Source organism: Myotis nattereri, assembly GCF_964212035.1.
Source record: "Myotis nattereri genome assembly, chromosome: 4".
NCBI lineage: Eukaryota > Metazoa > Chordata > Mammalia > Chiroptera > Vespertilionidae > Myotis > Myotis nattereri.
In genome coordinates, this window is record NC_138079.1 from 50,428,939 (window position 1) to 50,451,211 (window position 22,273).

General features: G+C 42.2%; 2 protein-coding genes across 6 annotated transcripts in view; one reads left to right on the forward strand and one right to left on the reverse strand.

Moving 5' to 3' along the window:
* Positions 1–453: 453 nt before the first annotated feature.
* On the reverse strand, positions 454–7,820 carry MBLAC2 (metallo-beta-lactamase domain containing 2). Its single transcript, XM_081089121.1, has 2 exons — positions 6,925–7,820; positions 454–2,016 (listed from the first exon to the last, which is right to left on the reverse strand). The coding sequence occupies exons 1-2, from the start codon at positions 7,376–7,378 to the stop codon at positions 1,631–1,633; spliced, it is 840 nt and encodes a 279-aa protein (XP_080945247.1). The 5' UTR covers positions 7,379–7,820; the 3' UTR covers positions 454–1,630.
* Positions 7,117–22,273, forward strand: part of POLR3G (RNA polymerase III subunit G) — a 46,121-nt gene continuing 30,964 nt past the window's right edge. For 3 of the 5 annotated variants that reach the window (XR_013995888.1, XM_081089122.1, XM_081089125.1), the window contains exons 1-2: positions 15,523–15,994; positions 20,146–20,275. Coding sequence is in view for 4 of the 5 variants with exons in the window: in XM_081089122.1 (XP_080945248.1) it covers positions 15,878–15,994; positions 20,146–20,275 (247 nt within the window). In the remaining variant the exon portion in view is untranslated. Of the gene's footprint in view, positions 7,211–7,549; positions 8,102–15,522; positions 15,995–20,145; positions 20,276–22,273 lie in introns of those variants that run through there. The other 2 variants (XM_081089123.1, XM_081089124.1) reach the window with 2 other exon arrangements.

Sequence of the window (22,273 nt, forward strand, 5' to 3'; positions counted from 1 at the left end):
CATCCTTCCAAGAATGACTCAAATCCCCTCCTTAGGAATCTTTCTCTAACCCAATTTCACATCCCTCCATTTATGTCCCTTACACTCACTCATGTGTAATTCATGTCAACTTCAATCTGCATATATTATCCACATTTTGTTTGCTTTCTACTTCCAGTTAGGATGTAGTCTCTTTGACTTTTTAAGCTTCCACAGTGTTTAGCACAATTCTGTGCATGTATGAATGTGACTGTGTGTATGCATGTGGGTGTGTGCATGTGTGTGTTGAGTGACTAAAAGACTAAAGAACCTGGGTGGGTGGAGGGCAGGAAAAGTTTCATAATTTTTCAGAAATCAATTGCTGGACCTTCCTAAAACTGAAAATATGATTTCCAAAGCTATTTCAGTTTGGTCTTGGACATGTCAATAATAAAAAAGCAGTGAAAAACTTTTCAAGAAAACCTTCATGAACTATTCCAAAAGATTTTTTAATAGTTAAGAGCACCAAACCAAAACATTTTACTAAATAGTGGTATAATCTTTCTTATAACTTTACAAATGTAAACTTCCTTTCATTCAGGACAAAGAATACTGAACAGGAATAGGTGTTGTGAATCAGGATTAAAAAGGCAGTTCACTCTAAGTCAATATCTAATGCACATTTTTCCATTATTTTGAAAAGTCTTCTGTGGTACATGTGTATGTTATGTTAAATAAAAGAATGGTTCAGACCAGGATACTGTAGATCTCTATAGTTGTTTTGATACTATAAAATATGACATATATTGAAGCTGCTATTTCACAAGAAAAATTTTGTTTATAATAGCTGTTAACATTAAAACAGGATATAATAAAATTATTCTCAATGTGTATATTTTTCAGGTTTGCCTGACAGTGTCCTTTTGAGAAAGCTAACAATTTGTAGTTATATTACAGACATTTGAAATTCACTTTTATGATTACAAATATTACACACACATAATAACAAACAACAATATATAACATCTTTTTACTGAAGCACTCTGCAATTTACATTTAAAGCTTTGCAATAAAACAAACTCCATTGTACCTTTTTAAGTAAAATAATACAACACATAATGTATGTGATAATTACATTAAGAATAAATAAAATGAAGTATAAAAATTCTGTATCAGAACAATGAATTGTTTTAGCTGTCATTCTAAATCTTAGTATATACCGAGTTCTAATGTATTTTAAACCCAAGAATCTTTCCTTTTAAATAATATACTAAAAATATCAAGTTTGGAGTATAAACATAACACTTCATGCCCTTTTTCTAGGTCATCTAGGAAATAAGACAAAATGGGAGGCAAGGATAGTTCTCTTACTACAAAATGCCTCCTTGCTTTCCTATATATTTTTATGTCACTTCTAGAGCAAATATTACAAGATGACAGCTTTGGGAAATTATAATCTTACTTAAGAGGTTTATTATTTGGAGGAAAGAAAAAAATTAAACAAAGAACTTTCTTTTTTGGCTTATTCATTCTCAAACTTTTTTCCCCCCTCTAATACACAACAGTAGTATAATAGCACTTTTTAAAATGCTCACCATTAATCATTTTAACCAGCACAAAGTGAACTGGATTAATTTATAGAATTAACCTAAATAGGTTATTAGAATAGGTATTACGGCGAGGTCCTAGAATTTGTTACACGTAGGGCTAAACTTGCAAGAGATCGCATGGCAAAAGTAGAAACTTTGTGACATATCCCGGCTTTTGCAATATAGTTAGAAGCCAACCGAAAAAGCCTTTCAGCACCAAAGGTGTTGAAGTGCCCAGGAAGCACCTTCTCTACCAGACCTCTGTCCACTAGTTCTATCAGACGTTCACAGGTTCCAACATAGTCACTTATCCTGCTGTATGGGAGCCAGTCAATCAGCGATCCATCATACACTACATCTCCACTGAAGAGAATCTTTCGGTCTTTGTCATGTAAGCAAATACTGCCCCTGGAGTGACCCGGCATGTGCATAACAGTGAGCTGTCTGTCACCAAGGTTGATTACATCCCCTATAAATAGAAACAGAGTTTGCAGATAAACATGTTGCATATATGACTTCAATTAAAGAACAGAAGAACATTTAAATGGTTTCAAAGAGGTTGGGAAGGGTGACATTTGTTTTATTTTAATTTTAAAAATACCTTATTTCATATATGCATAAGCCATGGACACATAATAGTATGGGGAAGGCCTAGGGTGGGGCAAGGATTGGGTGGAGGGGGGCAAAAAGGGAGAAACTGGGAGACATCTATAATACTGTCAACAATAAAAATAAATAATAGGGGGAAAAGACCTAAACAAAAGAGATATTTCATGTCCATTGACTGGATTATTTCTAGGCAATGGAAAAGAATAAATTATTAATAGATACAACATGGATGAATCTCCAAAACATGATACCAAATAGTAGACACAAAAGCTATATATTATATAATTGCATTTGTAGAAACTTTTCAGAAAAAATAAACTATAGTGATACAAAACACATCAATGGGGAGAGGGGCTGGGAGCAGAGTCTGGCCTGGTCTTGTCTTGAATCCCAGTAATTACACTGAGATGGGATCAGACACTCCCAAATTTCCCAGCATTCCAGTCACAGCCAGATTCCTTCAGTCCGCAGTCTGAGGCTCTATCCACTGAGCCAAACCGGTTCGGCGTGGCCAGATTCCTTTACAGGATAAGGTTTGTTTTTTTTTTAAGTTTCTGGAAACTTAATTCCAAGTAGTCAGAAATTTTACAGTAAGGTGCCTTTGGTTGGAAGTGTTTTCATCTATTTTGCTGGAACTCTGGTTTCATTCAATCTGGAAATTTACATCCCTTAGCTGTGGGATATTTTCTGGAATTATCTGTGCTGTGCTTTCTTTTCCTCCACTTTCCTTATTTTGTCTGTGCTGCTACTATTCCAACGTTGGATTTTCTAAACTGTTCCTTTACTGGTTCTTTCCTCGTTTTCATTTTACCTATCTGCTCTTTTTGTAACTTTTCAGTGTTATCTTCTGGATCTTCTACTAAGTGTTTTGGATGTCTTCAATTCCAAGAGCCCTTTTCGTGTGTGTGTGTGTGTGTGTGTGTGTGTGTCTGTCTGTGTGTGTGTGGTGTATGTGTGTTGTTCTGTCTCTTGCTTATTTTGAAAGCATCCTGTTGTCTCTTGGATATCTTGAATGCAATACTTTCTGTAGTCCCCTGATGATATTAACGATAATCCTACCATCCAAGTTGCTTTATGCTATTTGTTTTAGTATTTGATCTTGTTAGAGAATTTTCACAGATTTTTCATAATGCTTGGTTGCCTGTTTAAGAGTAGGGGATGAAAAGGCTGCTAGAAACACATGCATGGGACCTAGTGACCTATAGGCTTCACTGCAGAAAGATCAAGCCAAGGATTATTTAGAGATCAGCATCTTAGTCTTTCCTCTATGTCTGAGCAGATATCTCAGATCCGATTCTTTCAGTTTTCTAGGAGGGAGGAGGTGGGGGATAAATGCCTGGCTCTCATTGTCTGGGAACTAGGAGGGAATGCACACACATCCTTCCTATTTTCCATTCTGAACATCTGTACTCAATAGTACTTGCCATCCCTCAAGTCATGAAACCCCTCTGCTTTCCTCTCTCCAGAGAACAAACTAACTGGATGGGCATTCACTTATTAAGAAGGGTTCTAGAGTTTTAACAGCTTCTTAAATGGCTTTCAACCAATTCTACTCATTTTAGTAGTATTCTTCCCTTAGCCTCCACTTAGGTACCAGCTATTGCTAATTCCTTTTAAGGCTCCTGCAGTGCAAACTGGATTGGCTCTTGATTTCCCATTGCTAGAATAGGATAAAACTGCTCACTCAGTCATCATATTTAGTACTCTCCAGCATCTGAAACAATTCCACGGTCCCTTTATAGTAGTCTTAGTGGGGTTTTAGAAGGAAGTCAAATGAGATGTGCTTATTCAATCAGCTACCTTTCTGGAATCTTTTTTTTTTATTGTCCCTAAATGATTTTTTTTTTAAACCTTTTTTTTTTTTAAATATATTTTATTGATTTTTTACAGAGAGGAAGGGAGAGAGATAGAGAGTTAGAAACATCGATGAGAGAGAATCATCGATCAGCTGCCTCCTGCACATCTCCTACTGGGGATATGCCCGCAACCCAGGTACATGCCCTTGACCGGAATCGAACCTGGGACCTCTCAGTCCGCAGGCTGACGCTCTATCCACCGAGCCAAACCGGTTTTGGCCCTAAATGATTTAAGTACACCTGAAACAGCTGCTCGAAACCAAAATAGGTTTACAGTTGTGAGTATGCAAAACAGTTTATTTTTGTATTATTATTTATTGTATTATTTTCCATACGATCAACTATAAACCTACTTTTGCCTAATTCTGTATGTTGGTGACTCTGGGCAAATAGTTTAAATGTGCATAATAGGAGCCAAAATGCCTGCACTTCATATCACTTGAATATTGTCAAAAATAGGCAAAATGTGTACCCATTCAAGAAGAATGTGCTACATCAACCTATGATTTATTGTTATTTTATTACAGGAAGACACTATTTCACTAATAGTAGGGCGAGTTGTTTTCCATCAGAGATGGTGCACTGTATGAGGATCTCTCCTTGTCCTCCTTGTCCCTCATTTACAAGTCAGCTTTTGGATTAGTAATACAGTGTACGGATTTGTTTCCCAAGACAGGTGGTCATCAATTCACTTAAATAAAATGTAATAAAATAATGACTTCAGCTTTCTTATGTTCTAACCAAAGCAATGAAGAAGTTGTGCTGTTTGGGTATGTGCTGTTGATGTGTGTGCATAACTGTGCATGCACTTTTAATATAAATATTTTATATCTCCTTCCAGGCATCCATATTATGATAATAGCAAGTTAGCAGACCATACCAGGCAGAAGAGACAGGAAATTAATATTCCCCAGAAAAGAGGAAATTAGATACTACTTGAGAGGGTGAAGCATTCAGCTCCTAACAACAAAACAAAACAAAAAACACAGTATGATCACCTTCAAAGTGTTTGGTAAATATCAAACTTTCTTTTCAGACCTTCAAAGGCTTAAAATACCACACAGGTAGCTTACAGGCCCCTTGCAGCTCTGAAATACTTTAATTATAATTATAAAGTTATAACTGGTATTTAGTAAACCTGGATTCTAATCCCAGCTCTTTGCCAAAGTGGCTGTATGCATGGGATAGTCAGGCCTACCTGGACTATTTATCTGTGAAACAGTTATTCTACCACTCTTTCACCATTGATTGCTGGCAGAGAGCAAATGGAAATCTAAAGTAATTTATTCATTTAAACAATTTAAATAGATTTTAAATACTAATGTCAACATTTTTTGGTCTGGATGCCAGAAAAAATTTAGTCTGAATACCCATCAACTATATGGAAATCTTACCTTTACTAGTAAAAGTATCAATTTTATCAAGCTATATAGTAGTTAAAAGTACATTTAATGTAAATTTATGTTAAATTTACATTAAATATACAATAATGTAAAAGGACATTAAATTTACATTAAATGTACCTTACTTTCATCTCAAGTTGTTAGGTAATATAAGACTACCATCTAAACCAGTTTTCTTTATATTTAGATTTAAATTTTTAATGAAAGGACTTTTTGGGTGGGGTGGAAGGTCTAGAATCGTGCTTTCTATGTTTTATATTTCAAGTGATCAGGATCTCATCTGCAAGACAAAATTATTTTTGTAAAATATTTCATTATTTGTCATATTGGCCGGTCTTAAAATGAGCCTTATTGTATTGTAGCAACTTGATTTTTTTTACCTCATCGAAGGATGTTTTAATAAATTAAAGTGGAAATTAAAATGGTTTCAAGAATAGAATGGAAAGGAGAGGATTTCACATTCTACTCAGAATTACCATAATATATTTATGGAGTAGGATTTATGTATGAACAGCATGCTTTGAGCTGTGGTGCCTTGGTTCAAATCCTAACTGTTGCCACTGTCTTGCTCTGTCACTCTAGGCATGCCATTTAACTGGGTGTCCGCTGGCTCACTTCAAATGTGTTGCTTCAAATGCAGTCAACAAAATATTCTAAAAAGAATAAAGGAAATTAATATACAAATGGTACTGCTGTGTCTAATTACCTCAATTATTTAAGTGCCTGCATGGATTTGGGAAGACTGGGGTCCTACTCTTATTTCATTCCATTAGTTTCTCTCTGAACCCTATCCTACCTTTCACAGAGGCCCAAGGGTATCTACACATTAGTCCACTACCACCGGAAATAACCTCCTTCTTCATCTTTCTCAGGCCTTGCTTTCAACCAGACAGGATATCTGTCATAGCGTAGACTCAAGACATAGTCTACGTCTTGTGTACCCTACCAAGATTTCTCTCTCGGGAGGCACCATCAAGAACAGAAATCTATCAGGAAGATAGGGCTGCAGGAGCAGATTGGAAGCACAGTTCTCTAGAGGTTTTCTAAGCCTACAGGTGGGCATTTCTCATAGCCGATGGTCACCGAGCAGATGAAGTCAGCAGCTCTCAAAAGCACAGAGCATGACTTGCACTCTGTGAGGTGTCATTCTTCAAGTCTTCTCGCTGGAAAAGCGCCTGAAAATGTCAGACAGGTCTTCGGGGAAAGAACGGAAAATTTCCCATCACAAGTGCCGCGCTACCGTATCTTACACAAGACACGGACTAGGGGGTGGGGCCGGCCTTCACTGAGTGCTCAGCACTGCTACTCGGCGCCAAGGCTGGTCTCCGGTAGGGAAGGCTCCGGTAGAGTGGGCTGGAACTCGGGGACGGGAGAAACACGAGTGGCGTTTCTGCGACGTGACAAGCCCCTAGCAGTCCTGCACCTCGGCGGCATGCATCCATCCCTCGGGCAGTTTCTCCCCAACCCCCTCCCTGACGGAGAACGCGCGCGCCCGCGAGGGCCCATTACCATCCTGCAGGATGAGGCTGGGCTGCACCGCCTGCACTCGGAACTGCCGGGCCCTCCAGCCGGGGCTGGGCGCCCGCACCACCTCGCTGTCGGACAGCCAGGTCACCGTCTCGAAGTTGTCTCCGCGAGCCAGGGCCTCGGCCTCGGCATGGTGCACGGCCACCCGGTCAAACTGGTAAAGGCCGCCCGAGTGGTCGAAGTGCACGTGGGTGGCCACGGCCAGCAACGGCCTGCACGCCGCGTCCTCCCGGGCGCCGCCGTCCTGCAGGAGGCCGGCGGAGTGCAGGTACTCCGGCAGGCTGCGCAGCCCCAGGCCCGTGTCGATCACCACGTCCTGCTCCGAGCCGCGCACCAGCCAGATGTTGGCGCGGTTGCCCGACTCGTAGAAACGTTCCTGAATCCAGAAGATGCCGTCGCCCAGGGACTTGTGGGCGTACCATTCGAGCGCCGACATGCTGGGCAGGGGAGCGGCCGGGCCGAGCGGGTGTGGGTGTGGGCGTGTGTGCCTCCCGCCGGCGGTCCAGACTCGAGGCTCTGGGCGGAGTGGGGCGATCCGATCTGCCCGCAGCTCGGGAGGAGGCTCAGAGCGAGGAGGGGGCCGGGAGGAGGCTGGCGCAGGGAGCGAGGGGTGCGGGGGGAGAGCTGGGAGCAGGGGGGAGGCGCGGAGCCGCCGCCTAGAGCGCCCACCGCACTCCGGCCGGGTCCGCAGAGAGCAGGGGCTGCTCGGCCGCACCGTGGCGCTAGAGCGATGGCAGCCTCCGCAGCCGCAGCGCGAGGGGGCGTGAACGCCAGGGCCGCCGAGCCTGCGGGAGGTTAGAGAGCGACACGTCCCCCGCCGAGGCCCCGACTGCGGAGCCCCCAGCGAGACGCGGGAGGCGCCGGGCCCGCCCACCGCCGGTTCTGCGGTGCGCACTTGCAGCCGGCGCGGGAAGGGTCGGGCCCGGCGTGGGCCGACTACGGCGCCCTCCAAGGGCTAAAAGACTTAGCCCGGTGGGCGGGGTCTAGGGGAGTGGGCGGGGCTACCTGGAGGGGCTGGGAACTCGGCTCCCAGCCGCGTGGAGGCTGGTTCGGCCCCGGAACCCTCGTCGGAGCGGAGGCGCCTCGTGTCCGCGTCGGCTCTTTGCTGGCCGGCGCTGCGGCTGCACGCTTCTGCCCGAGCCTCGATCCTCGGGAGCAGGTAACAAACTACTGAGGACTCGGGGGGATGGGGATGGGGAGGGAGGAAAGGCGTCCACCGGGCACGTGGGGGAAGGAGGGGGGAAAGGCAGGGGTGGAGGCTCATGAAAGCGCCTCTGCGTTGAGGGTTGTTGAGAGAGAGCTTTACCTCTCGCCCCTTCGGAATCTTTTAAAGTCGTCTCCTCTTCCTGGGACTGTTTGCCATGAGTGAGAGAGGAATTTAATGCTCTGACTGATGGTAGGTTTTCAAATCCGATGACTATGCGATTGATTCAGGCTCGAATCATTGCCGCAGACTTTTCTTCACTGTAGGCATTTTATCCTGTATCTTGGGGAAAGGGGCTGTTGATAAGGGTTTTCTTCTCTTCCAAAAATAAATAAATAAATAGATAAATAAATAAATAAATAAATAAATCTTCCCTCACCCTCCTTTTTTTTTTTGGTTTTGTTAGTTTGTTCACTCTTGAAAGAGGGCAAAGGAAGTTGGTAGAAAGGTTCAACTAAGGAAAGTGCAGGCAGCCACACTTAGCGAGGACAGAAAAAGTGGATAATAACTGGGTGTAGCCCTGCCAGCCACAAATATCACTCCCACCATTAACACGAGGTCACTCCCCCCCCACCCCCCACCCCCGCACCTCCCAGCTATCGAAACATCCATTTTGTCTTCAGAAATTCTCTTGAGAACTTGACTAACCTCCAGAGTCAGCCAGGGAAAATTGGAGACCCATGAGACAGCATTTTAAGAGATAATTATGAAAACCCTTATTGTGGCATCTACTAATAAGCCTTCATACAAGGATAGGCGTGCTCTTCTTCCCTATCCTCCTAAAGCTTTTGGTGGGGATGCAGCCTTTTTTTAGTATTTTCCTAACCTAGTTGGAATTTTTCCACTCTGTTCAGGGCTATCCTATGTGCAAGTCCCTGAGCTAGATGTGTGAAGAAAGTCATGATCTGGGTTCTCAAGAATTTGAGGGAAGGCAGTGTGTGTGTGTGTGTGTGGGGGGGGGGGGTAAATTCTCTCCTGTTAATACAGTTGAAGAAACAAACAAAAAACATAAGTGAAACTCCTTCCCTTTGGAAAAGGCCCATTTCCCAAAAGGGGCATGTCTATATTTCTTCCAGAATTAAGTTGTGTACCAATATGTATCACCTCAAGTTTTAAAAATGCAGGAGGAAGCACTGTTCGTGACCTGCTGGCCGTGCTGTGGCTAACGGGTTCCATTCCAGTGCTACAGCAGCCCCACTGCCACTACACTGACCGCCTGATGGTGGCTCTCAGTTTCAGGTCTTGGAGACAGGCATGGGGTGAGGAGGGGGCGGCAGGGCAGGAAAAAAAAATATATTGCAGCCCTGGCTGGTGTTGTTCAGTGGTTAGAGCACCGACCTCTGAACCAGGAGGTCCTGGTTCAATTCCTAGTCAGGTGCCACGAGAACTGCCTGAGCTGTAAGGTGGTTCTCACTCAGCTGGGGGCCTGGTGCGTCGCCAACCCACCTGCAGCAACGGTGAGCGGGGCCTGGGACCCGGCACCGCAGGGCAGGGACCCCCACATCCCCCCAATCTGACTGGGCTTCCCTTTTTTCTCCCCCTGCAAAAAAATAAAAAATAAAAATGCTGGAGGATCTTTCCAAGAGTAAGGTGGGATGAAATGACTCTTGTGGATGTTGAGGGACTGAAACTGGATCTTAAGGTGAAAACAGATGCAGCCAGTCAGGGAGGAAGAGGGAGGAAGTTGCAGTGGAGAGAATGGTAATTAAGGCATGATTACAGAAGACTGAGTCAGCAGGGTAGGTGCAGCCATCTTCAAAGGGTTTTGAATACTTAGGTAGTTTGGATTTAATTCTCTGGCCAAGAGGGAAGAAGAAGAGAGGAGCATAATCAGAACTAGGCTTTACATATATGAATAAAAACTGTTGAATAATATGGAAGGATAAATTAAACAGGAAGAACACAGGATACCACAAAATTTGCAGTTAAAAAATGAGGTGGGAAAGGACTGAGCTGGATTATGGTAGAAGAAATGAAAAGGCAGAGACATTTTGAAGGAAGAATTAGATGTATGATTTGATAGGAGGGGTGGAACAGAATGAGAAGTTGATACTGACTCACTCGAAATCTTCAAATATTGGTGACTGGGGAAATAATATACAATGGATAGAAACAGGGATCTTATACATAAAAGACAAGTTAGCTTGTGTAGAGGGAAGATTATCTCAGTATGTTAAGTTTAAGGTGTTATCCAAATATTCTTTGAGTTGTAAGTGCATGTGCTGAAACTGAGGTTATTAGTGCATTAGTGCTGGAGGTAATGCTGTGGGCAAGGTCCCCAAACCCCAAGAATCGGAGAATTTTCTGAAGACCAAAAAAAACCAAAAAACAGCAGAAGACCAAAGATTAAACCTTAAGACATTTATTTTTAGGGGGTTTAAGAAGAGAAATCGACCAATAAAATGATCAGTGGGGTAGAAGAACCTGGAGTTTTATTAGAGCCCACGAATGAGAATTTCCGTAGAGAGGAGGCAGTAATGAGCTGTGTGCTTTGGAAGTCCAAGAGCATGAACAAAGACAAAAGGTTAGTGGATTTTGCCATTGGGGACCATTAGGACCTTTGCATTTCAGCATTTTCGTGAGTGTAGTTCCATCACAAGTTAAGATAGAAGCCAAACCCCTTACTACAGCTCTCACAGGGCTCCACAAGATTGGACCACCTCTTCTTGCTACTCACCAACTACATGGGCTTGTTCTCCCCGCCCCCCCCCCCCCAGCCCCCATTGATTTTAGAGAGAGGAAGGGAGAGAGAGAGAGAGAGAGAGAGAGAGAGAGAGAGAGAGAGAGAAGGGAGAGAGAAATATTGATGTGAGAGAGAAACAAATCTATTGCCTCCCACACACACCCTGACCAGGATCAAACTTGCAACCTAGGTATGTGCCCTGACTGGGAATCGAACCCGCCATCCCCACCAGCTTTTGGTGTTCAGGATGATGTTCTGAGCCACACAGTGGCCAGGGGGATGGGCTTCTTGTTCCTCACACACTCCCAGCTTGTGGCTTCCCCTCCCCTGTACTTGCTGTTACTTCTCTCTCTAATTATCTCTACCCCATCCCTCCAGCTGGCTCATGGGCCTTCTCCAGCACACTGTTCAGATTTATCCTCCACAGAAAGACCTTCCTTGTATGATGAAAAAGCCACTACACACTCCTTTGTTATTCTGTATCCCTTTACCATGGTTTTTATTTTTTAGAGTTGTACTGACTTTCAAGGGCTGCCACAACACATTACCACAAATTGGATGGCTTAAAACAACAGAAATTTATTCTCTCATGGTTCTGGAGGCCAGAAGTCTGAAATCAAAGTGTTGGCAGGGTTTGTTCCTTTTGGAGGCTTGAGGGAGTGAGTGTCTGTTCTGTACCTCTCTCCTAGCTTCTGGTGTTTGCTGGCTTGCAGCTGCAGTACTGCCTATCTCTGTCTCTACCTTTACATGGTGTTTTTCCTATGTGTATCTTTTTGTGTGTCCAGATTTCCCTCTTATAAGGATGCCAGTAATTGGAAGAGGACCCACACTAGTTCAGTATGATCTCACCTTAATTTGATTACACCTGCAAAGATTTTATTTCCAAACTAGAGGCCCAGTGCACGAAATTTGTGCACTGGAGCTGGGTGCGGGGGAAGGGGGGACCCTCAGCCCAGCCTGCGCCCTCTCCCAGTTGGACATCCTTAGCGCTGCCACAGAGGTGAGAGAGTCTCCCACCACTGCAGCTGTGCTTGCCAGCCATGAGCCTGGCTTCTGGCTGAGTGGCGCTCCCCCTGTAGGAGCACACTGACCACCAGGGGGCAGCTCCTGTGTTGAGCGTCTGCTCCCTGGTGGTTAGTGCGCATCATAGTGACCAGTTCCGCCGTTTGGTCAATTTGCATATTTGCCTTTTATTATATAGGACTAGATTGAAATCTAGTACACAATTGAAATCGCGCGAGGAGGCACCCCGTGGGCCGCCGTGCAAGTCAGGCCAGGCCGCCACCGCAGGTGGCCAGGACCCGCGCCTGACTGGTGCTGTGGGCGGCCAGGTCCACGCCTGACTTCTGCCCCAGGTCCCCTCTGCCTGTATCCGCTCCGGGGCTGCCCAGGCCGGCACAGTGGCTCGGCCAGCCCCAGGCCCTCCCGCCCCCAACCCCTCTGCCTGTGTCCACTCCGGGCTGCCGGAGCTGCTGCACTGGCTGGGGCAGGCTCCTCTGTCCCTGTCTCTGTCTCCTTCTGGGCCTCACCTGCGTGCGCAACCACCTCCTGTCTAGTCATCCTGTTCCGGCGTCCCGGCCTAATTTGCATATTAGCTCTTTATATATTAAGATAAGGAAAGTCACATTCAAGTTATCAGCAGTTAGGACTTCAACATCCTTTTGGAGGGGACACATAAAGAACAGATAATATTATGTTACATATTTATTTACGTCTTTGTGTTTTTTCCTCCATTGAAATGTAAGACTTGAGGGCAGCAACCGGTTTTGTTCAGTGCTGTCTGGTTCCTGCCACTGTGCCTGGGATGCTCAATATTGGTTGAGTGAATGACTCAATGAAATTGGCCAAATGAAGTAAAGTAAGACTTGGATAATGAGAAAATGGGGAAAGCTGGTTTAAAAATCCTTTTGTTCGAGAAAGATTTGAAAAAGAAACAAAGCAATTGTTAAGTCAACTTAAAGGATTTTAAAGAGTGCTGCTTAGGCATTACTTGTAAGCTATTTTTCCCATGAGTTAGTTGCCAGAGCCAAGGGACTGCCTCTCAGCTCTGCAAGAGAAGGAAAAATGAAATTAGCAGTTTCCCCAGGTATAGGAGAACTGACTGACTCATGATAACCAAACTAAAAAGAGATGGATTTATAGGCCAGAATGCTATGTGATTATTAAGGGCGTCTCAAGAACAAGGACTGATTTTTCTCTGACAAGGGCAGTACATTCACTAAAGATAGCACTTAAGGTTGCTTGATAAAAACAAGTTTAGAGGCAGCAGAGTTGGATATTTCTCAAGGGATATCCCATCAAACAGTGGTAGCTAATAGATTCCCTTTTTAGGGAGAGTTTTCCAACTGCTTCCCAAGGCCCACCCCCAGAGACCCTGGCGCAGTGGGTTTGAGGTCTTGAGGATCACTTGGGACTCTGTTTAATATGTCTTCAGGCAGTTCTCATGGTCAGGCAGGTTTGGAAGACATTGCCTACAATTGTCCTTGTGGCAAATCCTGGATTGGAATTCTACCTCGGAGTCTCGGCCGTATCTACCGGGCTCCCACAGTTCGTTTCTTAGAGTGAAGGTGTGAGCCCTTCTGCTTAGCAATTTGCATACTTAGGAGACCTTCCTTCAGTAAGCTCAGCATATGCTTTAATGACTCAGCAGTTGAAACAAGGCCATTTGGATATTTTTCTTCTCTTAGTGTGGACAGCTGAAATGAGCTTGGTGGTTAAAATAAGCACCTTTCCTATTTGAATTGTTTCATAGTAACTAAATAGTGGATGTGAGGAATTGATTCCTGGTAGAATTTCAGTTAATAAATACAGAAAGAATGACAAAACGTGATATTACCATAGTGCAATCCATAATGGAATAATGGATCATCAATGACAGCTAAAATCATCAGGTCAAAACTAGGGGGAACTTTATACCAGATGAAACAGACTGACAGCACCTGAACCCACTGACCAGAACATCACCAGGACAGACACTTCACGTGCATCCTGATGTGACGCAGTAGGAAACAAGCATCTCTTAAGTATCCTTGTAAAAAAGCAAACTCAAATTTAAGTAAGCCTCTAGTCCACCTGTTTATGGAAGATACAGGGAATAGAGAAATGTGTTAAACCATATCTCATGTATACAACCATTCAAATCCAAAATATGGGACAAGGTACAGCCTTGCTGCTCTCCAAGTGTGGTCTGTAAACTAGCATCTCAAGAGGGCTTATTGGAAATGCAGATTCTTACGCCCGCCCAAGGCCAACTGAATCAGAATCTGCAATATAACAAGGTATCCAGGTAATTCATATGTGCCTTCAAGTTGGAGAAGCATTGTATGTACAATGATGCCGGGTTTTAAAATAAGTAAGTAAATGACAAGAGAAAAGCGGGAGGGAACTCTTAACTTGGTATGGGAGGGCATATTGCTTTTTGAGCTTACAGACTTGAATGATAACGTTATCAATGGGAAAAGTGATTTTAAAAGCGTGTATTAGCCCTGGCCTGTGTGTCTCGGAGCATTGTCTCTTAACACTGAAAGGTGGAGGGTTCGATTCCTGGTTGGGGCACATACCCAGGTTGCAGATTCTATCCCCACCTGGGAGGCTACCTGTCCATGTTTCTCTCTAATATCCATGTTTCTCTCATTTTCCCTCTCTCTAAAATCAATAAAAAACAAACATATCCTTGGGTGAGGTTAAAAAATATATTTAGCCGAAACCGGTTTGGCTCAGTGGATAGAGTGTCGGCCTGTGGACTGAAAGGTCCCAGGTTCGATTCCGGTCAAGGGCATGTACCTGGGTTGTGGGCATATCCCCAGTGGGAGATGTGCAGGAGGCAGCTGATCGATGTTTCTAACTCTCTATCTCTCTCCCTTCCTCTCTGTAAAATATCAATAAAATATAAAAAAAAAATATATATATATATATATATATATATTTAAAGTGTGTATTATAATCTTCACTACAGTCAAATGCAGAGCTGTGGTGAAAGATCCTTAGGGTAGGAATCCTGTGAATGCGGTGCCAGCTCAGTTGTCACATCATAATGTAATCATGTTTTAGACAATTCAGACATTCAGTATAGGGCATTTAGTACTGTGACATCTCTACTGTTCCCATAGTTGAAGAGAGTACAGTTTTATCCTACCTTTAACAATGTCAATTTCAGGTGGTTTTCTCTGAACTTATGTTTTTTGCTTGGACGGACCTCTTCAGAGTCTTATTGAGCCCATTCCCATTTCTAAAGGGAGAGCACTGAACTTGATATCAAGGATCTTTTCTAACATTCAAATTCTAGGATTAAAGAAATAATCATTTACAAGTTTTTGTTGTTGTTAATCCTCACATGAGGATATTTTTCCATTGATTTTGAGAGAGAGAGAGAGAGAGAGGGAGAGAGAGAGAGAGAGAGAGAGAGAGAGAGAGAGAGAGAGAGAATAACATTGATGCGAGAGAGGTGCAGCAATTGGTTGCCTACTGTATACGCCCTAATCAGGGCTGGGGATTGAACTTGCAACCATAGTATGCCCTTGACCAGGAATCCAACCCACAACCCTTCTTTCTGAGGGCTGATGGGTCCACTGAGCCAAACAGGCCAGGGCCATTTACAAATTTAAAGTATGTATGACTAATAGTCTTCAAGTTGAATGAAAAAGCAGTGTCCTCTCTTCATCAGCCTGACCTTTCCTTGTCCATACTTTTACATAGATAAGAGATCTTGTTGCCAAACCACAGAGGAGTGGAGAAAATTGCATCAACTGACTGTGCAGTGGTTGGGGCAGCCTCTTGAAGGAGACCCAGCGTCAGTCTCCACCCAGGGCCTGGGTGAGGTAGTTGAGGCCATCGTCAAACATGACTAGATGTGAGGAGTTCAGGAATCCGTTGATCACCTGGTTATTTCTTTAAACATTTTGCCTTCCAGAAGTGTTTAAATTGGCCATGCTACTTAAGGGGTGGAGTGTATTTTGCTTTAAAATGTTGGTTTTATTTTTCATATGATCCAGTAAATCTTACTCCTTAATTTTCAGAATTTTCCCACATTTCTGGTATAACTGGTTCCAATGGCTGGGAATAAAGGGAGAGGACGTGCTGCTTATACCTTCAATATTGAGGCAGTTGGATTTAGCAGAGGTGAAAGGTTACCTGATGTAGCATTGAAACCACCGCCACTATTTCCTGTAAGTACATTAACAATGAACTCTCACGGTGTGCTTTTTCATGTTTCAGAGAAAGTTAAAATTCTATATAGGACTTGAATATACGATATCATTATGACATCCTTAAGTGTAAGAAAGTAAGAGCATGTTTCGCTTACTTTTGATTTAAATATTTCTACTGTTCTTCCCTGAACCTTTTCTAGTTTTCAGATTGCTTTCTCAAAATACAGAAAACAAAACTATATACATACATTTCCATGAATATATTCAGTCCTGTGTGAACTAAGAAATATTTTTTAAAATTCATGTATCTTAGGTTGCTGTTATTGATATGTTATATTATTAAATAATATTTTTTAAAAGCAAAGGTTTTACTGTGGTCCACAGTTCTCATTCTGCCAGACTTTGACTTAATGATTTTCTTTTCACCTTGCATCTATAGAATTTAATTTTGCTCCCTACTTTACCATTTGGCCTTTTTTTCCCCCACTGAACTTTTTCTTTTGCTTATCTCGCTATTTTATTAAAGCAAATTTAAATTTTGTTACTGTTTCTCAAATGGTAAGTGCTTCTATTACATGTAGTGTTGCTTTTAAATCTAATGGGTATGCTGCAGGCTTAATGGGCATAATATCTAATGCTTTCACTTTATAGTTAGTCTAAAAAGTAAGCTTACATTTCCAGATGTGCATGTTTTGCAGTATAAAACAATGAAAAAAATCATAAATAACCAGATACACCTTCCTGGAATCTTTTTCCTATTCCAAAAGGAAAAGTTCTTGTTGAAAGATGTATGGTAGTAGAGGACCTGGGCACGTTTATCTGGGGATCTAGACATCTCACATAAGGAGTCTCTACTTTTTGCTCTTGATGTTTTTTGCCTTCCCTGTATTCACTACAACCAAAAAAACAAACATAAATATCTCAGATATAGGTATAATGCCACTTTATGCTTATTTCTTTTAAAACAAGGCTCTTGTCCATGTGTGGGATTACTTCTAAACACTAGAGCTATTAGTATACACTGTTGTTTTATACATGGAATAAAACTGGAGTTCCTTACTACTGGCTAAGAGGCTGTCTGAATCTGGCCTTTTTTTTTTTTTTTTTTTTTATTAAATTTTTATTGTTCAGATTATTACATTTGTTCCTCTTTTTTCCCCCCCATAACTCCCCTCCTCCCAGTTCCCGCCCCACCCTCCGCCCTCACTCCCCACCCACTGTCCTCATCCATAGGTGCACAATTTTTGTCCAGTCTCTTCCCGCATCTCCCACACCCCTTTCGCCCCCAAGAATAGTCAGTCCATTCCCTTTCTATGTCCCTGATTCTATTATAATCACCAGTTCATTCTGTTCATCAGATTATTTATTCACTTGATTCTTAGATTCATTTGTTGATAGATGCGTATTTGTTGTTCATAATTTGTATCTTTACCTTTTTCTTCCTCTTCCTCTTCTTAAAGGATACCTTTCAGCATTTCATATAATCCTGGTTTGGTGGTGATGAACTCCTTTAGCTTTTCCTTATCTGTGAAGCTCTTTATCTGACCTTCAATTCTGAATGATAGCTTTGCTGGATAAAGTAATCTTGGTTGTAGGTTCTTGGTATTCATCACTTTGAATATTTCTTGCCACTCCCTTCTGGCCTGCAAAGTTTCTGTTGAGAAATCCGCTGACAGTCGTATGAGTATTCCCTTGTAGGTAACTGAGTTTCTTTCTCTTGCTGTTTTTAAGATTCTCTCTTTATCTTTTGCTCTTGGCATTTTAATGATGATGTGTCTTGGTGTGGTCCTCTTTGGATTCCTTTTGTTTGGGGTTCTCCGCGCTTCTTGGACCTGTAAGTCCATTTCTTTCACCAGGTGGGGGAAGTTTTCTGTCATTATTTCTTCAAATAGGTTTTCAATATCTTGCTCTCTCTCATCTTCTGGCACCCCTATATCTGATGTTGGTACGCTTGAAGCTGTCCCAGAGGCTCCTTACACTATCCTCGCATTTTTGGATTCTTTTTTCATTCCGCCCCTCCGGTTGGGTGTTTTTTGCTTCCTCGCATTTCAAATCATTGACTTGATTCTTGCGCTCCTCTGGTCTGCTGTTGGGAGTCTGTATAATATTCGTTATTTCAGTCCGTGTATGCTTAATTTCTAGTTGGTTCCCCAATATAACATTGAGGGTCTCATTAGTTTTCTTGTAGATCTCATTAAGTTTATCGGCGGCTTCTAAACAGTTCTTGAGAGACCTTAAAAGTGTGGTTCTGAACTCTATATCTTCCATTGACAATTTTGTCCTGTTTCTTTGTCTCCGCATTTTGTTATGCTTTCTTGGTGCACCCCCTAGTGGTCTTTGTGCGCAGTCTTATAGTTAAACCTTGATTGTTGTAGCTAATACCAGGGAGGGTTTGACCTCCAGGCCAAGTGGCTATGAGAATCAGCTGTGTCTGCAGTGAGAGAACTTCTGTCCTCTGGGGAGGTGCTAATCTGGCGTTTGCCTGAGGCTATCCGGCAAATGCCTCTGTGCAGGGCTTGGGCAGGGCGGGTCGCACAGAATCAACAGGGTGGGCCGGAGAGAGCAGTTATGGTGGCTCTCAGTCCTGTCCCCAGGGGCTCTGCCTCTCTGAGTCCCAGCACCCGCTGCAAAGCTCGGAGAGAAAGCTGCACTCGCTCTGACCGAAGCCAGGCAGTCCCGCTTCTCCCGTTTGAGTCTGGGTCCCTCAAGACTCGCCCGTATCTGGAGCTCAGAGTCTGCGACTCCCTCCCGATTGAAAACACCAACCGCGCCCTCCGCCGCCAGCCCGCTCCGCGCACTCCGCACCTCAGAATTTGGCTTCAGCACTGCGCCTCCTCTGAGTGTCCGTATGCGTTTCTCTTTCCTCCTAGTTGTAGGACTTCCACTCAGCCAGCGTTCCTGTGGTTCTGGGTGATGTCCCTTCCGTTTTTTAGTTTCACTTTTGAAGTAGTTGTTCAAGGCAGCAAACTCTGGCGTTAACCTATGCCGTCATCTTGGTTCTCTGATCTGATCTGGCCTTTTTGATGTCTCTCTGACCCTTTTCCTACCACACTATTCTCTCTCCCTAGCCTTCCTGGCCTCCTTGTTCCTTCAGACATTTTCCTCTGCTGGTTTCTCTGGCTGGAGCCATCTGTTCCCAAAGTCTTTGCATAGATGGCTTCCTAATTTTATCTAGCTCTCTGCTCAAATGGGATTTCCCCAAGAGGTCATGCATGCTTATCCTGTGTAGAATAGCCACCTCCAACCTCCATGGACTGTCAGTCACCTTTTCCTCTACCCAGCTTCATTTTTTTTCATAGCACTTATCACTACCCAAAATTACATATTAACTCATTTGTTTACTTATTTTATTGTGTTTTTCTCCCCTAGAATGTAAGCTTCCTGAGGGGAAGAACTTTGACTAGTCTTCATGGTATATCCTTTTGTCTAACCATGTCTGGCTTATAGTAGGCACTCAATAAATAGTTGTAGAATTAATGGATAAATTTGGAGTAACATTTTGAAAATGTATCCTACACTTAGCCTCTGAAACCAGAAATGTCTTTACTATATGCCCTGAGGATCTACTTTTTTATGAATATGTGTGTGTGCATGTAACTTTTAAAAATTGAAGATGTAATTTCAAACTCCTGCTTTACATGTTCTGTGGGTTTACAGATTGTTCACTTCTTCAGTTCCTTCACTGTAAAATGGGAAATATTGATGACACTTTAAATGAGATCACAGATGTTGAATATTGAGTACATCCTAGTCCTAGCAAACACTTGCTAAATGATAGCTGCTACTATTACTTTTTTTATGCTACTGCTCCAACCAATACTACCACCACTGTTGAGGTTAATAGAAAATGATAGCAGTTACTCTCATTTGGGTGCCTTGATCTTTAAAATATGAAATCGCAGTAAACAAACTATATAGCAAAATGGTTATTTTGTCATCAGGAAAATTAGGGCCAGTAGAAAAATTAACCATCTTTCCTACCTCTAAAATAAGAGCAAATGGGCTAAAAGGTTAAATAGATTACAAAAACTCAACATCTTTTAAGTTGATTGTAAAGCTTATTGCCTACAAAATGTAGTTTTTCAATAAAACTGACATTTTTCCAGAATGTAGGCAAAAGGGATATTAAGATATTTATTTTAAAAAATCATTGTTCTTAACTTAAACAGGATACAGATTATAAACCAGTGCCACTGAAAACAGGAGAGGGTGAAGATTATATGCTGGCCTTAAAACAGGAGTTGAGAGAAACTGTGAAAAGAATGCCTTACTTTATAGAAACACCTGAAGAAAAGCAAGGTGCGTATTGGACTGCGGTTTTGTGGCTCAGTGCGTACAGATGAAACAATGCTTTGGCACAAGATATATGATCATTCAGTACTGACTGATTCAATTTAGTCAGGAATTATCCTACCTTGAAAAAGTGTATTTATGTTGATTTAACAGAAAATATATATTAAAAATTTTGATATTTTATTTGTGGAATTACCTTTCACAGTAGTTTTATGTGTTCAGTAAAAATTATGAAAAACAAAACATACTTAAAAAGTGAAACTCATCTATAATGTTTATGTCTAGATTAAAATATTTTCTAGTACAGTCCAGAAATTTTCTTCCGTATGTGTATTCTTTGTTGTTGTTGTTAATCCTCACCCATTGTATGATTTTTAGAGAGAGTGGAAGGGAAGGGGAGAGACAGAGAGAGAAACATCAGTGTGAGAGAGAGATGTAGATTGGTTGCTTCCTGCACACTCCCTGACTAGGGCAGGGGATCCAGCCTGCAACCCAGGGGTACATGCCCTTGACTGTACTCAAACACTAGACCATTCAGTCCGAGGGCCGACGCTCTAAATTCTGAGCAAACCAGCTAGGGCTACATGTGTATTCTGAGACCTTTCAGTCTGCAGGCCGACGCTCTATCCACTGAGCCAAACCAGTTAGGGCTGTATTCTTTTTATAAAATTGGACTCATGTTACTTTGTATCTCCCTGTTTTACTCAGCATATTATTAGCATTTTTGCTTATCCTTAGTATTCTTAGAAAATATGATTTTTAACGACTACATGGTATTTCATTGTGGATATAACATTAATTGTAACTAATTTCCTACTGTTAGATTTAAGGTTGTTTCTAATTTTTTTTCTCATATATAATGCCATGGTTACTATCCTTATACATAAGTCTATATGCAGGCCTCAGATTATTTCATATTTTGGTTAAAAATTTTAAACGCCTTAACTGTATTTTGGCTTGTTATTTATGCATCAGATATAATAGAATACAAAACACATATTCATTGGTTATGCTAAGGTCAGAGAGAAGATTGAGTTGGAGAAGGTTTGACAGTCTCACACTGGAAGTGGGAAGTGCTTTTCGAAGCAGGGAACCCATTTCCGAGTGCTTATTTAGCAGAGTAGATCCATATTGATTTTCAGTTTCTGCCCTTGAATGGTGAAATTAGAGAGATCAATATCATTCTTGAGTTTTCAAAACAACATCATTAAAACATGAGAAATTCATATAGTATCATCATATTCCATTAGTAATAAAAATGCATTCCATTTTCCCCTCTCTCTGGAAGCTAGAATTGGCTAAGAGTCAAAAGGAAGTCTTGTCAAGTAATATTATATGTGCTTGTAATTATAAGAAGCCTTATAGACAGGTTCATTTAATTTTTCAAAATATAACTGCTTGAAGTTACATAATGGTTTGATAAGAAAGAGATAATTTTACTTAAAAAATACTGAATTTTTTTACTTCAACATACTGAACTTTTTAACTTTCATGATTATGTTGCATACTTTTATTTCTTTGAATTGAAAATGAAATTAAAGCTCTCACATTAAAGATTTTAAAAAGTAACACTAAGTGAACTAATAAATATTCATTCTTATTAGAAAAATAACAATGTAGGGTATACTTGAATCTTTTCAAAAATTAGTCTTTTTTGCTCAGCCAGCATGGCTAAGTTGTTGAGCCTAGACCAGCCGTGGGCAAACTATGGCCCGCGGGCCGGATCCGGCCTGTTTGAAATGAATAAAACTAAAGAAAAAAAAGACCCTACCCTTTTACGTAATGGTGTTTACTTTGAATTTATATTAGTTCACACAAACACTCCATCCATGCTTTTGTTCCGGCCCTCGGGTCCAGTTTAAGAACCCATTGTGGCCCTTGAGTCAAAAAGTTTGCCCACCCCTGGCCTAGACCTATGGACCAGAAGGTCAGGTTTTGATCCCTGGTCAGGGCGCATGCCCAGGTTGCAGGCTCAATCCCCAGTAGGGGGTGTGCAGGAGGCAA

Bases quoted from the DNA above. Each gene is read 5' to 3' on its own strand.
- MBLAC2 (XM_081089121.1), bottom strand. From the start codon at position 7,378: ATGTCGGCGCTCGAATGGTACGCCCACAAGTCCCTGGGCGACGGCATC. The intron at 2,017-6,924 runs GTAATGGGCCCT...TTCTATTTATAG, and splicing joins CAGCCTCATCCTGCAGGATG to GGGATGTAATCAACCTTGGT.